The sequence below is a fragment of the Armigeres subalbatus genome, chromosome 3, assembly GCF_024139115.2.
Source record: "Armigeres subalbatus isolate Guangzhou_Male chromosome 3, GZ_Asu_2, whole genome shotgun sequence".
NCBI classification, from domain to species: domain Eukaryota; kingdom Metazoa; phylum Arthropoda; class Insecta; order Diptera; family Culicidae; genus Armigeres; species Armigeres subalbatus.
The window spans coordinates 324,063,201-324,090,786 of NC_085141.1; the positions used below are offsets into that span (position 1 = coordinate 324,063,201).

Sequence of the window (27,586 nt, forward strand, 5' to 3'; positions counted from 1 at the left end):
GCTGTGGAGCAAAATCGTTTTTTTGAACCACCCTAGTAGACACTCTTCGTTTTGCTTTACGGAGTAAGATCTACCACACTGTGCTCTAGTTCTTACTATTCTTGTTAATACTTATGAGTGATATTCGGAAGAGTACGGAACGACTATAATTTGCTTTTAGATGACCCATTTTTGCGCCTTTTGGATGGAGTCAATGGAGTAAATGCTATGTTTTATGCTATCGTAGTTTCTGTTGTTAGGGAAATATTCCAAAATCTTTGGTTACAAAAATAGCATCGTATTTTCGGAAATAGCTGAACATACGAGGCAAAAGATTCCTAATCAATTGCATATTATTCGGCAATCATTTTGACGTAAGCTACGTCTAAGGGGAAGACTCGGATACAGGGTGACAAATGAAAATTTCCAAACTCGAGACCGTTACGAAATCATCTAAGATTTTGAACGTTAATAGCGCCTGTATCTTCCGATGGATTTTTGAGATTTGTATATCAATCGACTCGGAAATTCTCTACCAATTTGTCAATTGTATTCAAACTTTGGGTTATGAACGTTAAAATAGGGTATCGGATCATTTTGGCAGCACCCTCTTTTCTTGTCCGCTAGAGTCTCGTTTCGGCCGTCGCCGTTCAGTGCGGTTGGCTTTTGGACTCTGCTTTTTGTGCGGTGTTTCGCACTAAAAAAGAGTAGAACAATGGAGCCGAACCAGTGACCGCGGTCGGAACAAATGTAACAAAAATGCGTAATGTAGTGCATGCTGTATAAAAAGTTATGCAGATAGGGGCATGTTTGTGCAGGCATGAGACGATCAATTGTTAATCAATGCCAATGCCCTCGCTAGTAATGCAATCTTTGCAATGTAATTGCACAAACATGTTTATATTAAAAAACGACTTTGGAAAAATGTTAGGCATTTTGAAAACTAATAAGGCCGTTACACTTATTAATGAAAAATTATGATCTCCGCAAAGTCAAGGGGGAGGGGGTAATCTTCTTCTTGTTCTACTGGATCGAGCGGCGGTCAAATTTGAATGCAGAGGTTTTTGGGCCGGGGAAGGTTCTTAAGATGTTTCGAGACCCCATCTCCTCTTTGAAACCTGGCTCCTATACAAATGAAACACCAATTTCATCATAACTCGAGATCAAGCACATGGAACCAAATCTGGCGTATGGAGGTTTTAGAAGGGAAGATATGTTTCTGTGATGGTTTGCAACGCCTCCCCCTTCTGGAAAGAGGGGCTCCCATACAAATAAACCAAAAATTTCTGCATAACTCGAGAACTAATCAGAAAATAAATCAATTTTAGACGAAATAAAGTTCGTCGGGTCTGTTAGTAAAAAATTGAAAAAAACTCCTCGAATTTGTTAAAGAATGTTTTGAAAGTTCTCAAAATTTACCGGAATTTTTTTTGTTGCTCCTCAAATTGTTATTTATGAGCAAAACAATCTGAAGGGGGGGAGACATATTTTTTAATAAAATCAGAAGGGTTATGTACAAGACACAACCGCCCAACGTAAACTACGTAAGGCAGTTTTGTTCATTGAGTATTGTAGTGCCATCATGCATGAATATTTTTAGAAAATTCATTTGATTACTTATGTCACTGGTTTCGAACAAAACTAGCGTATCTTAAGATATGAAAATTTAGAGTTAGCTCGTGCATGAAACCTCGATGATTCAGATTCGAGTATGATTCTACCAACACTGAGTGTCACTATGGATAAAATATTCGTGCAACCATTTTATAAATATCATTGCAAGACTTTTGAATCAGGGAGCAAGAAGGTGATAGCTCTATTGTAACTCATATAGCCCGTTTCAAAAACGTATGCGTTCCGAAGCTTTTGTCGTATACAATAAGTACCGCATGATTGCACCCACGTATTATGAAAATATCTTAAGTGCATCGAAGTTAAAACCTTCTGATTCAGACGCGCATTTAATTGGACAAAATATTATTAGGCCGATATAAATATTTTTTAAAATATGTCTCCCCTACCTCCCTTCGGATTGTTTTGCTCAAAAATAACAATTTGAGGAGCAACAAAAAAAATTTCCGGTAAATTTTGAGAACTTTAAAAACATTCTTTAACAAATTCGAGGAGTTTTTTTATTTTCTTTCCATTTTAATAATTATTTTTTACTAGCAGACCCGACGAACTTTGTTTCGTCTAAAATTGATTTATTTTCTGATTAGTTCTCGAGTTATGCAGAAATTTCTGGTTTATTTGTATGGGAACCCCTCTTTCCAGAAGGGGAGGCGTTGCAAACCATCACAGAAACATATCTTCTCTTCAAAAACCTCCATACGCCAGATTTGGTTCCATTTGCTTGATCATCTCGAGTTATGATGAAATTGGTGTTTTATTTGTATAGGAGCCAGGTTACAAAGAGGAGATGGGGTCTCGAACTATCTTAAGAACCTTCCCTGGCCCTAAAACCTCTGCATTCAAATTTGACCGCCGCTCGATCCAGTAGAACAAGAAGAAGATTACCCTCCCCTTGACTTTGCGGAGATCATAATTTTCATTAATAAGTGTAACGGCCTTATTAGTTTTCAAAATGCCTAACATTTTTCCAAAGTCGTTTTTTATATAAACATGTTTGTGCAATTACATTGCAAAGATTGCATTACTAGCAAGGGCATTGGCATTGATAACAATTGATCGTCTCATGCCTGCACAAACATGCCCCTATCTGCATAACTTTTATACAGCATGCACTACATTACGCATTTTTGTTACATTTGTTTCAAAGTTTCAATACAATTGACAAATTGGTAGAGAGTTTCCGAGTCGATTGATATACAAACCTCCCAAATCCATCGGAAGATAAAGGCGCTATTAAAGTTCAAAATCTTACATGATTTCGTGACGGTCTCAAATTTGGAAATTTTCATTTGTCACCCTGTATCCGAGTCTTCCCCTTAGACGTAGTTTACGTCAAAAATATTTATATCGGCCTTATAATATTTTGTCCAATCAGATGCGCGCCTGAATCAGAAGGATTTAACTTCGATGCACTTAAGATATTTTCATAATACGTGGGTGCAATCATGCGGTACTTATTGTATACGACAAAAGCTTCGGCACGCATACGTTCTTAAAACGGGCTATATGAGTTACAATAGAGCTATCACCTTCTTGCTCCCTGATTCAAAAGTCTTGCAATGATATTTATAAAATGGTTGGACGAATATTTTATCCATAGTGACACTCAGTGTTGGTAGAATCATACTCAAATCTGAATCATCGAGGTTTCATGCACGAGCTAACTCTAAATTTTCATATCTTAAGATACGCTAGTTTTGTTTGAAAACAGTGACATAAGTAATCAAATGAATTTTCTAAAAATATTCATGCATGATGGCACTACAATACTCAATGAACAAAACTGCCTTACGTAGTTTACGTTGGGCGGTTGTGTCTTGTACACTACCCTTCTGATTTTTTTGGTAAATATCTTAGCTGTGCATATGTACAGCACATGTTTCGAAATAGATAAATTAATATGAAATTTGCGAAAAGAATCCATGTGTCTTGGAGGGACTCGAACCCTCGACCTCCTACTCTCTAGATAGGCTTGTTAACTCCTTCACAACAAAACCACCTAAAGGTCACGTTTGCGGAAAAGCCTTCAGAAACCGAGTAGCACCCTCCACCGTGATTAGCTTTTTTTTGCAAAACGAATTTCTTTCAGATGCTTGATTTGCCCGTTTGTCACATGTGCTTTACTGTTGTACAGCGGTTCTCAACCTGGGGTACATGTACCCCTGGGGGTACTTTTGATAAAGTTTTCGACTTATTGATAAAGGTTTTAAAATTGTATAATTTTCTATTCTACAGCTTTGTAATGTGCATAATATGCATGACGATCAGTAAACAGACTTTTGAATCCTGACTATCGCAACCAGCACAGTGTATGAAGGGCTGTGGGAAAAACGATCAAGAGGACAAACGACTTTCAACAAATGAATCAACAAATTAAAAAAAAGCTCAATAAAATCTACCTGTTCAAAACAAAATGTCGGACAAGAGGTTTAGAATATGCTTCCGAACTAAAATCTAGAATCTAACAGTTCGGAAAACTCCATTTGAGAGACATGAAGGCTTTTGTTTTCCAAAAAAAATCAGTAGCTTCGTTGCAAGAGGCTTGGAAGCCTACTTTTAAGTGCCTCATAAACCTCCTTCCAAGCAGCTCATAAGCCTCCTTTCGAAAGGCTCCACACAAAAAATGTAATGAAAATTAAACGACATATAAATAAAATAATATTTTTTTATATCAATATAGACTTTATTTGATGTAATTGCAATCATTATGTGAATTCACAATTATATTTATTTAAATCTCAATTAAATCTGTTCCATTCTTACATGATCGCGTAATTTGAAATTGATTCAGATATAGATATACATTTGTTTATTTTCATGCTCTAAATACGAGCATCAAAATAAACGATAATTTACAAAATATAACCGACTGTGTCCGAAAGGAGAAGGACAAGCGGCTCCGGAGTTTCTTTTCAAAAGGCTCGGATGCCTTCTTTCAAGAGGCTTGGAAGCCTCCTTTCAGGAGCCTTGATAGTCTCCTGTCAAGATACTCGGAAGACTCTTTTCAAAAAGGCCCGGAAGCCACCTTTCAAGAGGCTCGGAATTCTTCTTTTAACAGGCTAAGAAGCGTCCTTTCAAGATGCTCAGAAGCCTCCTTTCAAAAGGCTTGGAAGCCTCGTTTCGAGAGCCTCACAAGCCTCTTTTCGAGAGGCTTGGAAATCTCTATTCGAGAGGTTCGGAAGTCTCCTTTCCAGAGGCGCGGAAGCCACCTTGCAAGAGGCACGGAAGCCTAATTCAAGAAGCTTGGAAGCTGATACGTGTAACTAGTTTCAAATGAGATGTTGGTCCATCAGCTAAATCCCGCAAATATATTTTTATAGCGCATCGCGCTTTTTGTCTACAGTAATTAGTTTGCTGGATTCATAGTTGAGCCTTTGTGTAGGATTCTTATCCTATTTGGGCACCCTCAACTAATTTGTGCCCTGCGGCACCTGAAATACAAAGTCTGTGTCTGGGAATTCTTCTTCTTCTTCTTATTGGCATTACGTCCCCACACTGGGACAGAGCCGCATCGCAGCTTAGTGTTCATTAAGCACTTCCACAGTTATTAACTGCGAGGTTTCTAAGCCAGGTTACCATTTTTGCATTCGTATATCATGAGGCTAACACGATGATACTTTTATGCCCAGGGAAGTCGAGACAATTTCCAATCCGAAAATCCGGGAATCGAACCCAGCCACCCTCAGCATGGTCTTGCTTTGTAGCCGCGCGTCTTACCGCACGGCTAAGGAGGGTGTCTGGGAATTCCTCTATTTATAATTTTAATTGCCTATCTTCAGGCCCAAACACAACACAGCAGGAATAGAACGTACACAAATCCATTCAAACATTTGTCACTAACAAGTGAGATAAAATAAACCGTAACACAACCTTATCCAATAGCACAGAATTTTTCATGAATCGGAGAGCCGATTCATGAAAAAATTCTAGTCAGCTAGTCACGAAAATTCTGACAAGAGGACTAACAGACTGGAAACTAAACCTAAGCCACAAATCTCAAAAAAAAACTAAATCTATTCTAAAACCTCATAAACGGTAACGAATCCTACCAAGTTGTCTGAACGCCAACGGCAAATTGTCCTAAAATTAGATTCTTTGCTACACTAAACTTACTCCGTTGATCCTACCGAATTGGATTGGAACCGAATTGGATTGCAAATGATTCTCGCGAAAAAAAAGCCCCACGTTTCAATTATTTTAAACAACCATAAAGATAAACAATCAACAGTATAACAAATAATAAATTAAAATAATGCACGTTCTCTTCTGGTGCCCTGAGAGAGACGGCTAGGTGGTGCCAACTACGGGAAATGACGAGGTTTCATATGAGATTTTGGTCCATCAGCCAAATCCTGCAAATATATTTTTCGCGCTTTTTGTCTACAGCAATTAGTTTGTTGTATTCATAGCTGAGCCTTTTTGTAGGATTCTTATCCTATTTTGGCACCCCGAATTAATTTGTGCCAAGTGGCACTAGCAATATAAAGTCTGTGTCAGGGACTTTCTGTAATTATAATTTTTATTGCCTTGGGCCTAAAGCACAGAACATGCAGGAATGATACATGCGCAATTGCACTCAAACATTCGTCACTTAGGAGTAAAATAAAATGAACCGTAACAAAGCCTCCTTTCAAGAAGCTCCTCTCAATCTCGGAAGCCTCCTTTCAAAAGGGTCGGAATTCTAATTTTAAGAGGCTCGGAAGCCTTCTTTCAATAGGTTTAGAAGTCTTTTTTCAAAAGGCTCGGAAGCCTCCTTTCAAGGGGCTCGGAAGTCTACTTTCAGCAGGATCGGAATTCTTATATTAAAAGTTTATTTTTCCTTTGTTTATGTGAATTTTTAATTTTTTAAGTTCTTCACTCGTCGATAATGCCAAGGCCAAGGGGGTACTTGGTAGGGGGAGGGGGCAGGATTGCCACCCTCTGGTACAACCGTGGAACCTTCCATTGACAAATTTTAATATATGAACATTTTGAAACTTAATCCTAACACTTAGCACTAACAAAATTTGAATAGAAATAGTTAATTGCTAAAATGACTATGACGTAGCATAACAGACGATAAAGTTGAAAACATCCAACTACGTGAAAATCCAGATAATCCTTGGTAGTAATCATTTAGATTCAAGTGACGTTGAGTGCGCGGCTCTCCGGAGATAATTGAAACGGCTTGAGGCGGAAGACTTTCCCTAATTGTCCGCGCTCAAGCCTCTTATTCCCTCTGGTCATCCAAATCTGGAATGGAAAAAAATACGAAAATGTTCAGATGTATCCGACCGTAAATTTAAAATACACTCTCAACAAAAATAGGGTGGATAACGATAACTTAATGTTAATCGGTCAGAATCGGTATTGCGATAAGAAGAACCATATTAAAATCACGCTTCTCATACAAAAAATGGGCTAGACTGAGTGAGTAAGATAGAATCATGCAAGTATTGGAAAGTTGATATTAAAAAAATATATATATAGAATCACCGTCTTCGACCAGAGGTCGCACAGACTGAACACTCAACCCCTAGCATGAGACAACGGACAGGACCATTCACACAAGAGGACCAGTGGAGAACTTTTCGCTCTACGAAAAGTTTTCTCCTTACCAGGGCGGGAATCGAACCCACACTCCACAGCACATGCGTCTTGACTATTGACGTCGCTAACTGCACGGCCACGAAGCCCACTAATATACACATTTAAGAAATTTAATTGTCGTATCAAAATTTGTCAATAATCCATCAGAAATAAGGGAACATCCATGAATTACGTAACGCTTGAAAAGAAGAGGGGTAGCCTAAAGTGCCTAATGACATTCCATACAAAATGATCAAATGATTCTTAAAAAAAGTGTGGCATAGGGGGTTAAAAATGACATTTTCCTTTTCGTTACGTAATTAATAGATCTTCCCTAAGCAATATTTAATGCTTAAAATGACAGCTACAACCTACTGTAGGTGCTAACACAGAATAGAATGTTTCAATGCTCACTAAAATGAACATTAAGCTGGCCAGAGCAGAGCGATAGCCTGTTTAATTAAAAAAATAATAACCTGTTGCACGTTAAGGAAAAACAGGGTTAAAAGACATATACTGCCGCTAACCGCAAGTCGAGCACATTTGTATATGGGCCTCCATATACAGATGTGCTCGACTTGCGGTTAGCGGCAGTATAATTATGGAACTAAACCAATGTGTAGTAAAATATCAAAAAAAAAATAAATAAATATAGTATTATTCACCTGTTGGATAAATATAATTAAGAACTGAGTGGAAGGCAATGTTATATATTAGAGTGGGCGCAGTTGTATGGGAAAACGCAAACTTCGTCCGATCAAGTGAGATCAAGGTTTTTCTGAATCGTTTTGGGACCCCAATCAACTGTGCAAAATATGGGCTCGATTGGTTGCGACCTCGCATGCCGCATCGCGTTTTAAATTTACATGGAGATTAATATGGGAAAATGTACTTTTTTACATTTTTGCTCTTAGCGGCTTCAATTTATCATCAATCACGTGACTCAATACGTTAGCATATAACCTGGAAGATGCCGAAAGACTTTGCCGAAGAAGGTACGCAGCTGGAAGGTCTACAAAAAATGTTATTACGTTTCGAAAATTGATTGTTTAAACCATATGCAAGAAATTAATGTTTCTGCCAGCACTACCGGACAACCTGTAATTGTCAGAGGGCAAACCCCATTTTCCTTCTAGTCGGATTTTTTACTTTGAAAATCATTCCGAAAATCTCCCATTAGCTCCAAAGTCCTATAAAATCAATAATTTTGAAATAACACTCAGTTAAATTATTGCTCCACGTAGTTCGGCAGTGCTGGCAGAATAAATGATTTTTTGCATATGGTTTGAACACTCAATCTTCGAAGCGTTATAACTTTTTTCGTGGACGTTCCAGCAACGTGCCTTCTTTAGCAAAGTTTTTCGGTATCCTTTGGGTTATACTTTAACATAATGTATCACTTTGTTTACGATGAACTGAAACCTCTAGTAGTAGAAATGCAAAAAATATACGTTCTCCCATACTAATTTCCATACAAACTTTAAACGCAATGCGGAGAGCGAGGAAGCAACCAATCGGTCCCAAATTTTGCACAGTTGTTCAGGACCCAAAATGGCTTCGAAAAACCATTGGTTTGACAAAATGACCATGACGCCCCACTCTATTATATATAGATGATTATATAGATAGAAAGCAAAACCAGCACTTGACAGGTTGCACTTCTGAAAAATATGTGTGTATGATTGTCTTCATTGGTTAGTAATATGCATAATTAAGAGGTTGTAAGGAGTTGAATTTTGGAATAGTTTATGAATAATTAGGTAATCTGATTTGATCTCACCGAGCTTCTGCATTTGTGACCTATCTGCATTTCAAAATCTACCCGATGTTAACGACTGCAGCGACATTCTTTGTAAATCGCGTTGCAATACACTTTACACAAAATGTCTTAAATTTTGATAGCACAAGCTTCTACAAGATTGTTGAGAATGCTAGTGCTGATTAAAGCCGCTAGCAAGCACGGCTTTCTAACGAAATCCATAACTCTAAATAACTTCCACGTGGTTGCATTTTAAAAGGTCATTAGAAAAACCTTAGATATTTTTCGTGTGATTCCCCCCTCAGGATAAACCCAATCGTCAAATGTTTTGAATTGACCGAAAACTGCTTGAGATCGTGCGACGATTGGCATTATGAATTCAATATCCACAATTTTGCTACATAATATGTTGTCCTATCTTCACATCTCTTGAAAGCTCTGTTGAATACATATTTGGTTTCTTTTTTTCTACACAGCACGCAACCAAACTAGAAATGGCATAAGTCTGCTAGTTGAAACAGCAAAAAACGGCAACAACAATAATAAAACGATCGTTCCACTCCAGCTCGATGCGGTCCGCTACATGGGTGCGTGTCTAAGGTGGCGGCAGTGCGAAAAACGTGAATCGAAGTGTCAGTTATTACGATGGGAAAAGTGTAAATTTGATTCGATGGCTCCCCCAAGCACTAAGCCGAATGAAGAAGTTACATAGTTAGAAGCTCAGTTCTCGCGCATGGTGCCCAATAAATGGCCAGAGTGACATACTGGCAGTGAACAACCGTTACCAACGATATTGAGCCGAAGAACAGTGTCACCCCATTGCAGTGTGGTTGAAGGGAAGATTAAGAAAAGTAGGACCACCTACACTACCGGCAGTCGAAACAGTGAAAATATAATCGAAAAGTGTGGTGGTTTGGATAAAGAAATCAACGACAGCGACGGCAGCAATTGTAGCAAAAAAGGAGTGCTTGGAACGTCAAACATGAGCTGGCTCCGATCTAGCCCATTGCGGCAAAGTTTCGGCAAATCTGGAGGCGGCAGTGGCTCCAGTGGTCGCGGTTCCAGCTCCACTAACGGCACCGTACGGGCGTTCGATGCGTCCGAGTGCGATCCGAAGGCGTGCTACGATAGTTTTTGCATCCATTGGCAGCAGGCGTACGAGATTATTCAGCGATCGGAGGTAAGTAATTCCAAACTTAGTAGCTAAGAAGCAGAACTTGTATATGGGGTTTTATTATCACAATAGATAAAAAAAACTTGGTTGCAGCGATAAATATACTCAATACGATATAAAAAAGAGGGCCTTTTAGTATAGCATTCACGGATTCCACCTCGCTTATTTTTTCAACACGTATGTTATAAATACAATTGTTTTTACATTTTTCCTCATTTCCATGTAAAAATTTTCTAAATTTACAATTTTGTTTTTTTCTTGAGAATTTCTCTTATAGTCGAACCAAATTTTCCATAGAAAACCAAAAATTTCCGTCAAGATACCTGACATTGAATCGTGAATAGCCGCTTTCGGCGACGCTCTCAGGTCGTATCGAACCGGCCGAACATTGTTAAAATTAATCCTTCTGACATCGATCGTATTGTTCATCAATCAGACCGTGGTCGATTTGTAAGTCTGTCTGCTCTACGGCTGTGATGATCTCCAGGTGTATCGATGCTGAAAGCTGTGCTGATAGTAGAAACTGCAACGAAAGTCTGCACTTTCAATGTATTTAACCGATCAATGTGAAATTTTGAGACAAGTTCTTCTTTTTAGTCCAGTTTTGATTCCACTTCGAGTGGTGTCAAGATGCCGCATGGTTACGAAATTATTCCAGATTTCGTTGAAGTACCTACGATATGTAGAGTGGGCACTGAACCGGGAGCACCGGGAAAACCTGGAAATAACCGAGAATTTAGTTGAAGTTAAAATTATTAACCCGTAAAAATGTTCAGCGTACCAATAAAACTGTATTTAAATATTTCCGTAAATTAGCAAAATTAGAAGAATGTGTTAATGGTGGAAAATCCCTGGAATTCTCCGATTCATTTTTAAAGATTCTTGATTGTTTGTAATAATCCTGGAAAATGTAGGCAAAAATATGGAAGTGTATTGATCGCTGATAGTTCTTTGTGGTTTTCGTACGTCTGTAAAAATATGAGGAATCTATGCATGTTCGAGTATTCTGAAAGCAGTTACAAAAATAGATAGTTACAAAAAAATACTTGAAATGCTTAGAAGCTCTACAAAAAAGGAATGTAGTTTGTTGAGCAATATGACTAAAATCCGTTGTAAATCGGCTCTGGTTTAATTGGCTCTGGAAAAAATATTGGCAAGAATTTATGATAGTATTTTCCACAACACGTAACGTATGCTGAAAATTAATAGAATTTTGATTCAGCCATATGTAGCAAAGATTGCAAATTTCGGATACTTAATTGTGAATCAAACAAATGCTTTATTGGACCGTATTTTGCAGTGATATGAATACCAATGGAAAGTTAGAAACCTTAGCTAACTTTTCTACAAAGTAACTAAATTGCTTTATCCAAACGTAAAGCCCTTCAAGCCCTTTTGAAGCCCTTCAGTTGATGAAGAAAAAAGATTATTTGTTCGTTACAGTGACACAGAATTTAAGAATAATAGCTTCAAATGGCAAAAGGGAAAAAATGTTCTTGAATTTGAAATAGCTGATTTTCTCATACCAGCGTTCTGCAAATACACGGGACGATCACAACTACTACCAGTCTAGTCGCTCCTAGGTTAGATCAGAACGTTGGGTAAAATAGCACTTCAATTTCGTGTTGTGTGCTTACTTCTATTATAGAATAATATTGCGTCAAGGATGTTGTTGTCTGTCTCCGAGTTGATAAAAACGGCTATATTTTGAATTGCCCGACGTTTCGGCAGGATGTCTTCTGCCTTTTTCAAATTATTAGTCAATCGTTTTTCGTTTTGCAAAATATTACCATTAGCATTGAACAATTCGTACAAATTCGTCGGTGGTAGATATTGTATGAGAGTAGCATCAGTTTCATCCGTTACCACAGATATTGATTTGGTACTAATCATTATCTCTTAGATGGAAGCAATGCACTCTCCAATAGTCAAGACTCAAGATCTGTCACCTTGAGAATGCTGAGGAAGGGGAAGGATGGTTAGTTGGACACCTACTAAGGAAAAATGCAGAGAACTTTACGACCATAGGTGTCATGGGAGGTTTTTTTTCGGAATTGTTAGTGTGGAAGATTCTAACAGTAGCGTTTTGATAGTTCACGTTCTATCACAGAGAGAAGTAAGATAGAAATACATACAAAGTAGGAAAGGAACGAGCCTGGATTTAAACTCTCCTGCTAATAAGGCATAAGTGGTAGCCACTAGACCACCGAGCTCGTATCCGTCTTTCGTTTTGCAAAACATGTCTACAAACCAAAAAACAGATGAGTGATAATTTTCTCCTGAAAAGGTAGTATACATTGCCGAAACGTCGGGCAATTCAAAATATAGCCTTTTTGATCAACGCAGAGGCTGAGAAAGCAACAATATTTCCAGTCGTTTATTTATGATAGATATAATAATATAATACGATTTCATATTTGTATTCGCTCGATAAAAGCCTATGAAAAACCAACTAGAGCATTTCTTGCGGAATTTTTGACTTTCTTTTTCAATATTTGTCGAAACGATTAGTTATGTTTTGTTGAATGAATCCTAAAATGCACCGTTCGAGGATCATTTCCTATCGATACACCTCAGTCGGGTAAATTTCTAAACTTGAGCCGTGAAAACCGGGAATTTGTATGGCCACTCTATGGCATTTGGGGTATTTCGATGAAAACCGGAACATTATTGAGTGCCTCGAGGAAACCTATACAAAGGCCTAAACAAAGGTGTAAGATTGCCAATCCGGATAAGGTTAGTTCTATTCTCGGTCCGGCCTAGAATGTTTCTGGGTGGGAAACATTCTCGACTCTCTGGGCATAATGTATCCATTGTACTTGCCACACAAGATACATACTCATGGAATTGGCGGGCATAGTAAGCTTTCAAATAATAACTGTGGAAATGCGAATAGGACACTAAGTTAAACAGCAGGCCAAGTTCCAGTTGGAATGTAGACCCACTGAAAAAGAAGAAGATCAATAAGAAAGACATCAAAACTATTTGGTGAGCGTAAAGCGTAACTGAGGAAGGAGAGATGTGGCGTCCAACAGTGTGTTGCGACGTCAAGTTTTTGATTCAATGTTGTCTGCTTAGATGTAAGCTAAATCAATTAAATGAATCAATTGAGAAGAGCCTGCAGGTGCCCCTGGGGTACACGTAAGGTTTCGAATGTGGCCAATAAGGTCTATCGTCTTTTACTGCCTCATCAATAGATTGTTTGTGAGGAGTCGCAAAGAAAGAATTGTAGCAAAAGAAATGTTCTGATCTACAAACGAAAATGTTCCCTCCTGCAGGTTCTCCCGGGGCACCCCGTGAGTTCCTTATAGTAGCCAATAAGGTCTGTCGTGCTTTACAGATCTATTAGTAGCTCATGCGTAAAATATCCTGAAAAAAGAGCTGTCGTATGACCCATTTTGTTCCGAGAACGGTCCATTGTCTTTTACAGACTGATAAGAAGATTATTCGTAAGAAAACATGAAGATGGAGCTATCGAATAACACGTTTCAGTTTACAAACGGAAATGCTCCCTCCTACAGGTTCCAGTGGTACTGTGTGATGTTCTGGAAGAGAATAATGTGGTCAATTGTCCTTTACAAGATCATCAAATGATTATTCGTGAGTAACCATGAAGATAGAGCTGTCGCATGATACGTTTTGGTCTACAAACGGAAATGTACATTCTACAGGTTCCTCAAAGGCACTCCATGAGGTTCCGAGAGTGGTCAATGAGACTTTCACCCTTCAGGAGGACAGCAGGGACTATGTCCAAGGGCTTGACGATCCCTCCCCAGGAAATCTTCGAGTTGTGGTGCCTGCCTAGGATGTGGTGGGGTTTGACAGTGGGCTCTATGAAACCTCTATAAACAGCTGCATGTATCCGCAAGTAAGCTCCACCAAAGCGACCGTGTGCCGTTCAAAGCGCACAAGCACAAGACACTAAACAGGCCTCACACGATGGCCCTCCGATGAGACAGAAGGGTTGGCGCAGGCCCAATAAGCCGCCTATAAAACCACAAATTACGAACGAAATAAAAGATAATACGACTAGATATAATCGGCAAAGACCCAGGTGACGAATAAAGGATCACGATTGGAAGCTTAGAACATGGAACTGCAAGTTGCTAGGCTTCGCAGGTTGCGACAGGATAATCTACGATGAATTACATCCCCGCAACTTCGACGTCGTAGCGCTGCAGGAAATCTGCTGGACAGAACAGAAAGTGTGGAAAAGCGGGCATCGAGCGGCTACCTTCTACCAAAGCTGTGGCACCACCAACGAGCTGGGAACCGGCTTCATAGTGCTGGTGAAGATGCGTCAACGCATGATTGGGTGGCAGCCAATCAACGCAAGGATGTGCAAGCTGAGGATAAAAGGCCGTGTCTTCAACTACAGCATCATCAACGTGCACTGCCCGCACGAAGGGAGACCTGACGACGAGAAAGAAGCGTTCTATGCACAGCTGCAGCAGACATACGATAGATGCCCAATGCGGGATTTCAAAATCGTCATCGGTGACATGAACGCTCAGGTTGGAAGGGAGAAAATGTATAGACCGGTCATCGGTCCGGATAGTCTGCATACCGTATCGAACGACAACGGCCAACGATGCATAAATATTGCAGCCTCCATGAATGGTAGTCCGAAGCACTTTCTTCTCCCGCAAGAGTATCCATAAGGCCACATGGAAATCACCTAATCAAGTAACGGAAAACCAAATCGACCACGTTCTCATCGACGGTAAATTCTTCTCCGACATCACAAACGTACGCACTTAACGCAGTGCGAATAATGAATCCGACCATTACCTCGTAGCAGTTTGTCTGCTCTCAACACTCTTGACGGTGTACAACACGCGTCAGAGTCTTCTGCTGCGGCTAAACATTGGGCGGCTACAAGACGGTAGACTAGCCCAAGACTACGCGCTGCAGCTGGAAGTGGCACTACCAACGGAAGAGCAACTAGGCGCAGCGTCTCTTGAAGATGGCTGGGGAGATATTCGATCCGCCATTGGAAGCATCGCAACCGTTGCACTCGGCACGGTGCTCCCGGATCAGAGAAACAACTGATGTGACGACGAATGTAAGCAGTTAGTTGAGGAAAGGAATGCAGCATGGGCGAGATTGCTGCAACACCGCACGATGGCGAACGAGGCACGATACAAACGGGCGTGGAACAGACAGAACTCGATTTTTCGGAGGAAAAAGCGCCGGCAGGAAGATCGAGACCGTGACGGAGACGAAGCAACTGTACCGCCCTAATAACGCACGAAAGTTCTATGAGAAGTTAAACCGTTCACGTAAGGGCCACGTTCCACAGCCTGATATGTGTAAGGACATGAACGGGAACCTTCTTACGAACGAGCGTGAGGTGATCCAAAGGTGGCGGCAGCACTACGAAGAACACCTGAATGGCGATGTGGCAGACAACGGTAGCGCTATGGTAAAGAACCTGGGAGCACGCGCACAGGACATACGACTCCCGGATCCGAATCTCCAGGAAATCCAGGAGGAGATTGGCCGGCTGAAAAACAACAAACCCCTGGAGTTGATCAACTACCAGGAGAGCTGTTTAAACACGGTGGTAAGGCACTGGCTAGAGCACTGCACTGGGTAATTACCAAGGTTTGGGAGGATGAGGTTCTGCCGCAGGAGTGGATGGAAGGTGTCGTGTGTCCCATCTACAAAAATGGCGATAAACTGGATTGTAGCAACTACCGTGCAATCACATTGCTGAACGCCGCCTACTAGGTGCTCTCCCAAACCTTATGCCGTCGACTAACACTAATTACAGGAGAGTTCATGGGGCAGTACTAGGCGGGAGTTATGGGTGAACGCACTACCACAGCCGTTCGCCGTACGTCAGGTCAGGTATTGCAGAAATGCTGCGAATACAACGTGCCCACACATCATCTATTTATCGACTTCAAAGCCGCATATGATACAATTGATCGGGACCAGCTATAGCAGCTAATGCACGAAAACGGATTTCCGGATAAACTGATACGGTTGATCAAGGCGACGATGGATCGGGTGATGTGCGTAGTTCGAGTTTCAGGGGCATTCTCGAGTCCCTTCGAAACGCGCAGAGGGTTACGGCAAGGTGATGGTCTTTCGTGTCTGCTATTCAACATCGCTTTGGAAGGGGTAATACGAAGGGCAGGGATCGACACGAGTGGTTCAATTTTCACAAAGTCCGTCCAGTTATTTGGTTTCGCCGACGACATAGATATTATGACACAAAACTTTGAGAGGATGGAAGAAGCCAACATCAGACTGAAAAGCGAAGCTAAACGGATTGGACTAGTCATCAACACGTCGAAGACGAAGTACATGATAGGAAGAGCCTCAAGCCACCCACCACGAGTTTGTATTGGTGGTGACGAAATCGAGGTGGTTGAAAAACTCGTGTACTTGGGCTCACTTGTGACCTCCGAAAAATTCGTAGACGCATCATTCATTCGCACGGATCCATTCAACGAATCAAAGGATGTTATGCCTTGTCGAATGCAGTTTGTTGCGAGAAAATCGGTTGAGGATAAGTAACTCAAAAATGAGAAGCAGGTACAGTCATTATAGTGATGCGTTGAGCTGAGTCTTCTAATGTATAACACTACGGGTCTTCTATCGAAAATTTGGTTTTTGTGTAATGGAAGATAGATACTTACTTGAAACTTGATGGGTTACAGCTCTTCGATGAACCTACGCCGAATGGAGTATCCTTCTCCACTGGACTCGATCCTGGGCCAATCGCTTCCAGTCGCCCTGAACATTGAGCGGCCTCAGGTCCTCTTCAACTGCAAAAAGCCATCGTGTACGCGACCTTCCACGAAGCCTGCGGCCTCTTCCGGGTTCTCTACTAAATATTATCTTCGCTTGACGTTCTTCCGGTATACGAACAACGTGACCAGCCCACCGTAGTCTGCCGTGTTGAATAAGCTTAATAATATCCAGCCCTTTATACACCTGGTACAATTCGTGATTCATGCGGCGCCTCCAGATACCGTTCTCCTATTCACCGCCGAGTATTGTCCGCAGCACCTTACGCTCAAACACTCCGAAAGCTCTCAGCCTCCTTTAACGTCCAGGTTTCATGGCCGTATAAAGCCACCGGAAGAATCAGAGTAGTATACAGCGCGAATTTTGTTTTCGTTTGCAGACTACGGGACTTAAGCTGGTTACGAAGTCCGTAATAGGAAGGAAAAGTGCCAACAATGTTGAAAAACTGAATAAAAAAATAGTCTGAAAGGAACATCAATTTAAACCAAGAGAGATGTGCAATACCCATACCGAGCCGATTTTTTTTTATTTACCACTAGCAGACCCGACGAACTTTGTTTCGCCTAAAATTGATTTATTGTATGATTACCTCTTGAGTTATGCAGAAATTTATGTTTAATTTGTATGGGAGCCCCCCTTTCCAAAGGAGGGAGGGGTCTCAAACCATTTTAAGAACCTTCCCCGGCCCCAAAAACCTCTACACACAAATTTTCACGCCGATCGGTTCAGTAGTTTCGGAGTCTATAAGGTTCAGACAGACAGAAATTCATTTTTATGTATATAGATAAAGATAATGACTTGCATCTATCTGATCCATTAGCAGAAACGTTTACTTTTCCATAAAACTGAGTCACCGTATCGTTTTTGTATAACTTACGTAAAAGGAAAACGTATAGGATTTAATAAAAAGTTTCTGCTGCTAAAACGTCAGTGTCATAAAAGTAGATGGTGCTCAGCTCAGCTTTTTTGGAACTCAAATTCACGTCGTTGCTTGGAGAACCAAGGTACTAAGATTTTGGATTATTAATCTAATTATTAAAAAAAAAACTTTACCTCACTGCAAGCTTAGGGCTTAAATGAAAAAAAGTCTATCCAATAATGCATGGGTTTGCGGAATAAGGCCGTAATAACACGATTTAACCTACGTCAGTTGATCAGAAAGGAAACATATTGAAAATCATCATTTGATATTACCCTTTCCCTAAACCTATTACTACTGTAATAAAGGGAAAATGCTTTCATGTCAATCAACGATGAACCATGACATTCATCGATTAGTTTCGTGTATGTCTGACTGGCATAATCGATTACTCACACGTAAGGTAAATTTCAAACTGTCTGAGCGTTACGGATCACACAACAAAATTGATTCTATCGTATAAAAATATTGAGAGAAAAATAAACCATACCTTGCTTTTTCTGTTCCGTTTGAATCGCATCTTCAACGATGCCACTTCGAAGTTTTGTGTTCCTTGAGCACTTCAAGTGCTATTGATAGTGAGTTTACTAATTTTGCGATTATGTATTAGGGAACTTAAGATAAGTCTATCAAGAATAAAACTTGTCACTTTGCTTTGCTGCAAACGGATGATAACGACATTAGGGAATTAAGACACCAATAAACATTAAATGACAGTCCTAGTGCCGATTGATGGTGCTGAGCGTTTTGCTTTTGCTGTGTGTTGTCATTTTTCTTGTTGTCTGATTATGCTGCCGCTGCAAGCAAAACTGTCCCATATTGATATGAAACTCATATCAACAGGACAGTAATGCTTGCGGTGGCAGTATGGAATCTAATGTAATCGATCAAATCGGCGACTTACACTTGGCTCGGTAATTTCAATAGATGTGGTTAAGCCAAAATGTTTCGGTAATACATGTCCAACAAAGGAGAATATTTCTGTTCAACTGGAAAAGAGATAATCGATTTTAGATGGATCTTTTCAACCATAATCAGACAAAGTGTTTACGTGCTATCATACCTCGCACTAATCTATGATCTCTTGTTTCGTGTGGTGAGGTAATATAATTAATATAATTATATCGGTAGGTATTAAGGGACTTGTATGCAGTTTTAGATAATGAAATCAAATGCCTTCTAATGTAACGCACTTCTTTCGATGTATTCAACTTTTCTCAGGGCAACCAGTTATTTTATTTTATAGCTTGGAAGAAGACATATCAGAGAAAGTTTTCTAATTGACTTAATAGCCAGTTGTGCAGAAACAGCAATTGAATACTTTAAATATAATTCAAAATTTACAACTAGTTAATGTGCAGATGATTAAATTGCGTAAACTGCCAACTGTCATGAATACCAATCAATGTGTTTAATCATGAACGCACATTTATTACTGAGCCTTTTAATTGTTGACGTATCTTGTAGCAGGTGTTGCAAATAGAGGCCTTGCGGAACGGCTTAATAACGCACGGTAACCGTCACCGGCCGCCGGTTCCTACGGATTGTTCGCACGTCAACGATACTGAAATGATCCGTAATTTAATTTCATTCTTAGCTGGAAGAATCTAGCACGAAACTTTGTCAAACGCCGAAAATATTCCAGCACAATCTTGAACATAAGAGTGAAAAGAAACGGGACATGTTTTTCAATACTAATCTGTAGGGTTTCCACACTATCATAATTTGAGATAATTTGCATCTCATCAATGGCTTTCAATCGAGTGATTCCTAATGTGAACGCGATTGGGTTTCCCTTAAATATGACCTCCATTCATCACATCAATAATTTCGCTGACTTGAAAATCATCACATTGTGTCGTATTCTATGTCGTGCCTAATTCAAAACCCCACTGGCGGCACACTTTCCAACCACATTGACAACGCAATGGTTAATGCTGCTTTGGGTCTCAATGGGGCCAGCTTTAATTTTAAAGCCTCTCGTCAATTTTGTGTTCGTTTTCATACACCTAGACAAAGTAGCCCTATGAAGAAGCTTTATTCTTTTATGCTTTCATGTATCCATAAATAACGTATGCTCGACTACGAAGACACCTGCTAGACTCGAGCCAACAAACGCCAAGCGATGTACATTCGTCAACGAGAAAGCGAGAGAGCGAAGTACCTCTACAGCTTTATTGTCGCTAACCGCAAGCCAGTCTTATATGAATATGAAATCAAGCAACGATGGGCCTGACTTGCGGCTAGTGGCAGTTTAGTCACTTACTGTTGTTTTGTTTCGATCATACTGAGGAACATTTTATGCACGCATGAATCAACTCGAGTGAAAATTATCAAGCTTTGACAATGGAGGGCTATCAAGTTATGCTTTCGATTTGAATGAACTTCAAGTGTCGTCCCCCGAGGCAAGTGCGTAAATGGGATAAGTTGATATCAATCAAAATACTTTTTAGAGATACTTTTGGTAACGACCATGAAGCTGTTGCAAATCAGATAATTTCATCTTACTCACTTTTTGTTCAGCTCAATTAGCTTATGTTTGTTCATTTATCAGTGGCGTCGCGTAACCTCTTTTTTTACCTGTACACTGATATGAAAATGAAAATTTTGATGTTTTGAGGCATTTTGGTAAATCCAGTGCACAGGTAGATTGAAGTTAGGGAAACGTCACTGTCATTTATTAGTATTTTTTTGACAAATTTCTTATCAAGTTATTTTTAATGCATTGACAGTAGCATGTTAATGGTTTTGGGAATACTGAAAATAGATCTTTCTTCAACATACGCAATCACCCCTTGCTTGCTGTAAGCGCTGCTGACTACCTACTCTGATTATTTTCTTTATACTAGTTTGGAAATTTAACCTCTCAAACGACGCTTAGTTCATGGTCCTTTTTAATAATTAGTTTTTACTTTTTTGGTCAACTTAGTGTACGAGGAATGAAAAACAGCTTATTTTGAAGGAGAACGGTGAGAAAATTTTGCAGAATAAATTATTTAATATTGAACTTAATCATATTTTTATTTCGTGGGAAATCAGAAGTTGACCCTCGGTGTGTAAAACCGGCTTCATCAAATGTTGTTCTAAACTAAATGAAATAGTCACATGTCATAGTTGACCATGTGAAACATTCCGTGTCATCACGCAAACACTGAGCTTAATATGAATAAGAATAAATCACCCGTTCCTGAGTACGGGCCTGTGCGGGCGGGTATGACGCACAGTGTCAGAGATAAGTAAATCAAAAGCCGCAAGTAGCGGTGCGGACCCTGCGCAGGTGACTGCATAATCATTTCGCGCATTTTATACATGTGCGATATTTTTTTCTTCTACATTTCTACGTTTTGGGTCGCTGCCTTCAACGACCGAGGGAACATTTGCTTTGGCGTTTTCTTGTTGCCTTCTGTTAAGCGTGCCGCACAGTGGGCTGTACCGTCATAAACGTAGGAAACATCGGAAAAGAAAACCATGGGTTAAATTTAGAAGAGTTCATATAAAATGTATTGTACTCCTAGAGTATCTAAGGATTTATAAGATATCAATTTTTGTTCCCATTGCAAGTTCCCTATAATGTAATGGCAGTTTGGTATTTATGGCTTTTCAAGAAATATGTAGAGTAAGGCACCTTGAAATCGCCTACACCCCAGTTTTTGCCCATCTGTTTTGAAATCTTTTTTTCTCGAAAACTAGTTGTGGAAAATAGGTAAAGTTCAATTAAAGGCCGTAGTGCGAACATAGTATCAGTTGCTGAAATGACTGAGCGTATGACCAATTGTAGAAACGAGAAATTTTAGATCAAGAAATGGCAGCACCGCTTGGAATAAATAGCTGACCAAGTAATGATAGGCATAATTGACAGTACAAAATATGGTCGGAGAGATAGAGAACGAGAACCTCTCTATCTCTCAACCAAATTAGAGTTTTAAAAAACCCAGCTGTCATAACATCAGCTCAGTCCTGGTGCCAAATGCAATACGTTTGATTTGAATTTATCGTCAACCCTTGGACCGCAAGATACGCTAATTATCGTTCCCATAAAGGCATAAACATAAAAATAATCCACGATTGTTGCAACAACATTCAAGGGAGCCACTGTAAAAAGCTTAGACTAAGCTCTAAACACAATTCGACGTTCCGGCCATCCCGAATGCCAAACATTGTGCAAATTACAACAAACATCCATACGATAATTGAAACGTTATTCGTATATAACGTGTTTGGATCCCAAAGTATTGCTGACCCTTATACACGTCTACAATTGCATTTTGAATTTATTCAATCAAGTTTAGAAAGAGCTTCAATATAAATCCGCAATTTTCGCGACAACATTCAAAGGAACCGCGATTTTTGCGACTGGAAAAGAAAATCCGCGAGATTCGCGAAATCCGTGACTGTTGTAACAGCATTTTTTGCTCAACAACCCAATTGAAATTCTATTTAATTCTTATATATAAAAATGAAATGGTCTGTGTTCGTATCCGCATAACCCGAAAACGGCTGGATGGATTTTCTTCATTACTTCAGCAGACATGTTCATTATCATTTCCGACGGGTTTATATGATATTTCCTCTTGCAAAAATTACGAATAAAGTTGAGTAAATCATGAAATACTAAAATTAAGATTCGTATGGAAATTTCGCATGGGCATTCACGCCTACTATGCAGGACAACGTCTGCCGGGTCGACTAGTCTATATAATATATAGTCGACCCGGCATACGTTGTCCTGCATAATAGGCGAAAAAGCGCACTGTAAATGCCCATGCCAAGTTTCCACACGAATCTTAACTTTAGGGTTTCATGATTTCAGAGGCGTCGCGTGGTCAATTCTTCAACCTGTGCACCGAGCGGTGTATTTCGGTTTTCAGTTGTTTGATGTAGCTGTCAATGAATCAGCATTAAAATAACATTTTTTTTGGACAATTTTTTTGTAGACATATTTCTTGATGCATTCGAGGATATGTACTCCAGAATAGTTTGGACGGCCTAGAACATCCGTAAAAGTATTTCAACGATTTTTCAGTTATATCAGAACGCTTAGAACATAACAGTGTAATTCTTCGTCCTAAAGTAATAAAGGGCAAACAAACCCGCATCTTATCACTTTTATTTCGATGAGGGGAAGTCGGTGAAAAGAATCCTCTCTTGTTAGTTACGGTCTTATTACCGTTAGTGCTTGAAATATTATAAATACAACATTTAACCAAAAATCTCTAAAAAAAAAGACCCGTAATGATTGGTGTCTTTTTACGTGGTGTGTTACGGGGTTTACGTGGTGTGTTACGGGGTAAGATCTACCACGGTTACATTGCCAGCTACAGGCAAATCCTGACCTAACGATTACCTTCCTCACTATCCAACTCCGTGGTACTTATGAGGGTGTCGCTAAGTAGGTGGCCTCTCGTTAAGTAAGTACTACATCAACACTTCTTTCCTCTCTCTAGTTACGGTGAAGATGGGCGTGGCCAGGAGTAGTAATCCTCATGCTTTTGTTATTTTTGTTTGAGACTGGAATCAAGGAACACTCCCCTTCTTGATTTCTGATAGCATTCTAGATAAGGATCTCAAAAGTAATACATGAGTATCACTAGTGTCCAATCTACGAATTACACCGTAACAATGGTAATGCTAATGCTAATGCTAAAGGCTAAATCTCTAAAAAAAAATGATTGAATTTTCTTGTTGATAAAAACGGAATAATTTTGTTGACGAAATCGGAGCGTGATAAAAACGGAACGTGATGAAATCGGAACATATCTGTAATCCAAACGTTAATCAATTATTAATTATTCAATTATCATTATTACTTAGATGAATCTTTGTTTAGAAGGGCTGTTTTCATATCACTTAGACAGATGGCGAACATTTTTATATGTGTCTGATCATGCAATTTTTCATTAATTTGTGTTAACACATTTTTCCTACCCCTCTACCCGCTAAGCTGCCCACATGGTATACGAATAGCTTTTGGATGTTGTATTTGACGAAAAAAATCATAATAAGCCATAATCCCATTCAATATGAATATTATAAAACGCTTGTGATCCAATGTGCTTATTCAAAACCGGACTTTCGCCATGGAACGCTTTGAGAGAGCAGAAAATTCATTTAATCACCACCTCTTTTCTTTTTCTATTTTATTCCGTTTGCGCGCTCTTCAACCAAACGCGCATGCGCTGTTTGAAGCGGTATGGGTTACCTACTCGGTAGGCACCAAACCGATGTGCTTTTCTGCACCGGCACCAAACCGTGCACTGCAAACGATGAACGCTTTGGCTACCTATACATCGCCGATTGCGGTTAAAGCGGATGACCTACACATACAAAATAATGCGTGTATGATGCATGGCAAACCGTTCTCTGCTGAAAGTGCACGTGATGGACAACATATGGCGGTGCGTCGTTTCTGTATCGTGGAGTAAAATATAACGCGCCCCCATCGCAGCATTTCGGTTGCCTCATATCACATGTCGCCTGTAAAAATTCCGTGCATATTTTACGATTATGTATTTATACTCTATCGTTAAAATTGTACTTAACATATGACAAATGCACATGATCCAAGTATTTGAATTAGAATGACAAGAAATCTATTGAGAGTTTTAATGGTAGGGACAAAATTGCTACCTGTGCAGTGTACAGGTTGCACATGCGGACGCGACGCCTCTGTGATTTACTAATTTTACTCGTGATTTTCACATGAGAGAATATCATATAAACCCGTCGGAAACTCTAACAAACGTATCTGCTGAAGGAACGAAGAAAACCCATCCAGCCGTTTTCGAGTTATGCGGATACGAACACAGACCAGACAGGTCGAGCACTGGCCAGTGGAGATATATCAGCGTCCACACTGATATTCTCCCTCCCCTTCATACGGGAGCTTGGCAGAAGGAAGGTCGTGTGATATGTGCCATCACAATATTGCCCTCCGCTCACTTTCAAATCGGGGGCAGCAGGGACTATGTCCAAGGGCTTGACGATCCCTCCCCAGGTCATCTGCGAGTTGTGGGTCTTGCCTAGGATGTGGTGGGGTTTGACAGTGGGCCCTGTTAAACCTCTATAAAAAGCTGCATGTATCCGCAAGTAGGCCCCACCAAAGCGACCGTGTGCCGCTCAAAGCGCACAAGCTCAAGTCCTGGTGTTAGGTGGGACGCTAAACAGCCCTGACACGACGGCCCTCCGACGAGACAGGAGGTTTGCGCAGGCCCAATAAGCCGCCTAGAAAACCAATCATTACGAACAATATAAGAGATAATGCGACTCGATATAATCGGCAAAGACCTAGGCGACGAATACAGGATCACGATTGGAAGCTTGGAACATGGAATTGCAAGTCGCTAGGTTTCGCAGGTTGCGACAGGATGATCTACGATGAATTACATCCCCGCAACTTCGACGTCGTGGCGCTGCAGGAGATTTGCTGGACAGGACAGAAAGTGTGGAAAAGCGGGCATCGAGCGGCTACCTTCTACCAAAGCTGTGGCACCACTAACGAGCTGGGAACCGGCTTCATAGTGCTGGGTAAGATGCGCCAACGCGTGATTGGGTGGCAGCCAATCAACGCAAGGATGTGCAAGCTGAGGATTAAAGGCCGTTTCTTCAACTATAGCATCATCAACGTGCACTGCCCACACGAAGGGAGACCCGACGACGAGAAAGAAGCGTTCTACGCACAGCTGGAGCAGACATACGATGGATGCCCACTGCGGGACGTTAAAATCGTCATCGGTGACATGAACGCACAGGTAGGAAGGGAGGAAATGTATAGACCGGTCATCGGACCGGATAGTCTGCACACCGTATCGAATGACAACGGCCAACGATGCATAAACTTCGCAGCCTCCCGCGGAATGGTAGTCCGAAGCACCTTCTTTCCCCGCAAAAATATCCACAAGGCCACATGGAGATCACCTAACCAAGAAACGGAAAACCAAATCGACCACGTTCTAATCGACGGTAAATTCTTCTCCGACATCACGAACGTCCGCACTTACCGCAGTGCGAATATTGAATCCGACCACTACCTCGTTGCAGTATGCCTGCGCTCAAAACTCTCGACGGTGTACAACACGCGTCGAAGTCGGACGCCGCGGCTTAACATTGGGCGGCTACAAGACGGTAGACTAGCCCAAGAATACGCGCAGCAGCTGGAAGTGGCACTTCCAACGGAAGAGCAGCTAGGCGCAGCGTCTCTTGAAGATGGCTGGGAGATATTCGATCCGCCATTGGTAGCACCGCAACCGCTGCACTTGGCACGGTGCCCTCGGATCAGAGAAACGACTGGTATGACGGCGAATGTGAGCAGTTAGTGGAAGAGAAGAATGCAGCATGGGCGAGATTGCTGCAACACCGCACGAGGGCGAACGAAGCACGATATAAACAGGCGCGGAACAGACAAAACTCGATTTTCCGGAGGAAAAAGCGTCAGCAGGAAGATCGAGACCGTGAAGAAACGGAGCAACTGTACCGCGCTAATAACACACGAAAGTTCTATGAGAAGTTAAACCGTTCACGTAAGGGCCACGCGCCACAGGCTGATATGTGTAAGGACATAAACGGGAACCTTCTTACGAACGAGCGTGAGGTGATCCAAAGGTGGCGGCAGCACTACGAAGAACACCTGAATGGCGATGTGGCAGACGAAGATGGCGGTATGGTGATGGACCTGGGAGAACGCGCGCAGGACAGAATTCTACCGGCTCCGGATCTCCAGGAAATCCAGGAGGAGATTGGCCGGCTGAAGAACAACAAAGCCCCTGGGGTTGACCAACTACCAGGAGAGCTATTTAAACACGGTGGTGAGGCACTGGCTAGAGCGCTGCACTGGGTCATTACCAAGATTTGGGAGGAGGAAGTTTTGCCGCAGGAGTGGATGGAAGGTGTCGTGTGTCCCATCTACAAAAGGGCGATAAGCTGGATTGTAGCAACTACCGCGCAATCACATTGCTGAACGCCGCCTACAAGGTACTCTCCCAAATTTTATGCCGTCGACTAGCACCAACTGCAAGGGAGTTCGTGGGGCAGTACCAGGCGGGTTTTATGGGCGAACGCTCCACCACGGACCAGGTGTTCGCCATTCGCCAAGTACTGCAGAAATGCCGCGAATTCAACGTGCCCACACATCATCTATTCATCGACTTCAAAGCCGCATATGATACAATCGATCGGGACCAGCTATGGCAGTTAATGCACGAACACGGCTTTCCGGATAAACTGACACGGTTGATCAAAGCGACGATGGATCGGGTGATGTGCGTAGTCCGAGTTTCAGGGGCATTCTCGAGTCCCTTCGAAACCCGCAGAGGGTTACGGCAAGGTGATGGTCTTTCGTGTTTGCTATTCAACATCGCTTTGGAAGGGGTAATACGAAGAGCAGGGATTAACACGAGTGGTACAATTTTCAATAAGTCCGTCCAGCTATTTGGTTTCGCCGACGACATAGATATTATGGCACGTAACTTTGAGAAGATGGAGGAAGCCTACATCAGACTGAAGAGGGAAGCTAAGCGGATCGGACTAGTCATCAACACGTCGAAGACGAAGTACATGATAGGAAGAGGTTCAAGAGAAGACAATGTGAGCCACCCACCGCGAGTTTGCATCGGTGGTGACGAAATCGAGGTGGTAGAAGAATTTGTGTACTTGGGCTCACTGGTGACTGCCGAAAATGACACCAGCAGAGAAATTCGGAGACGCATAGTGGCTGGAAATCGTACGTACTTTGGACTCCGCAAGACGCTCCGATCGAATAGAGTTCGCCGCCGTACCAAACTGACAATCTACAAAACGC

The 27,586-nt window shown here is 41.1% G+C and overlaps 1 protein-coding gene across 5 annotated transcripts in view; it reads left to right on the top strand.

The window, feature by feature from the left end:
* Nucleotides 1–27,586, top strand: part of LOC134225503 (FHIP family protein AAEL005291) — a 98,446-nt gene that overhangs the window by 17,179 nt on the left and 53,681 nt on the right. For 4 of the 5 annotated variants that reach the window (XM_062705655.1, XM_062705654.1, XM_062705658.1 and 1 more), the window contains exon 2: nt 9,415–10,118. The exons of the other annotated variant lie outside the window; for it this stretch is intronic. In XM_062705655.1, coding sequence (XP_062561639.1) covers nt 9,921–10,118 — 198 coding nt within the window. In that variant the 5' untranslated portion in view covers nt 9,415–9,920. The remainder of the gene's footprint in view (nt 1–9,414; nt 10,119–27,586) is intronic. 5 annotated transcript variants of the gene reach the window in all.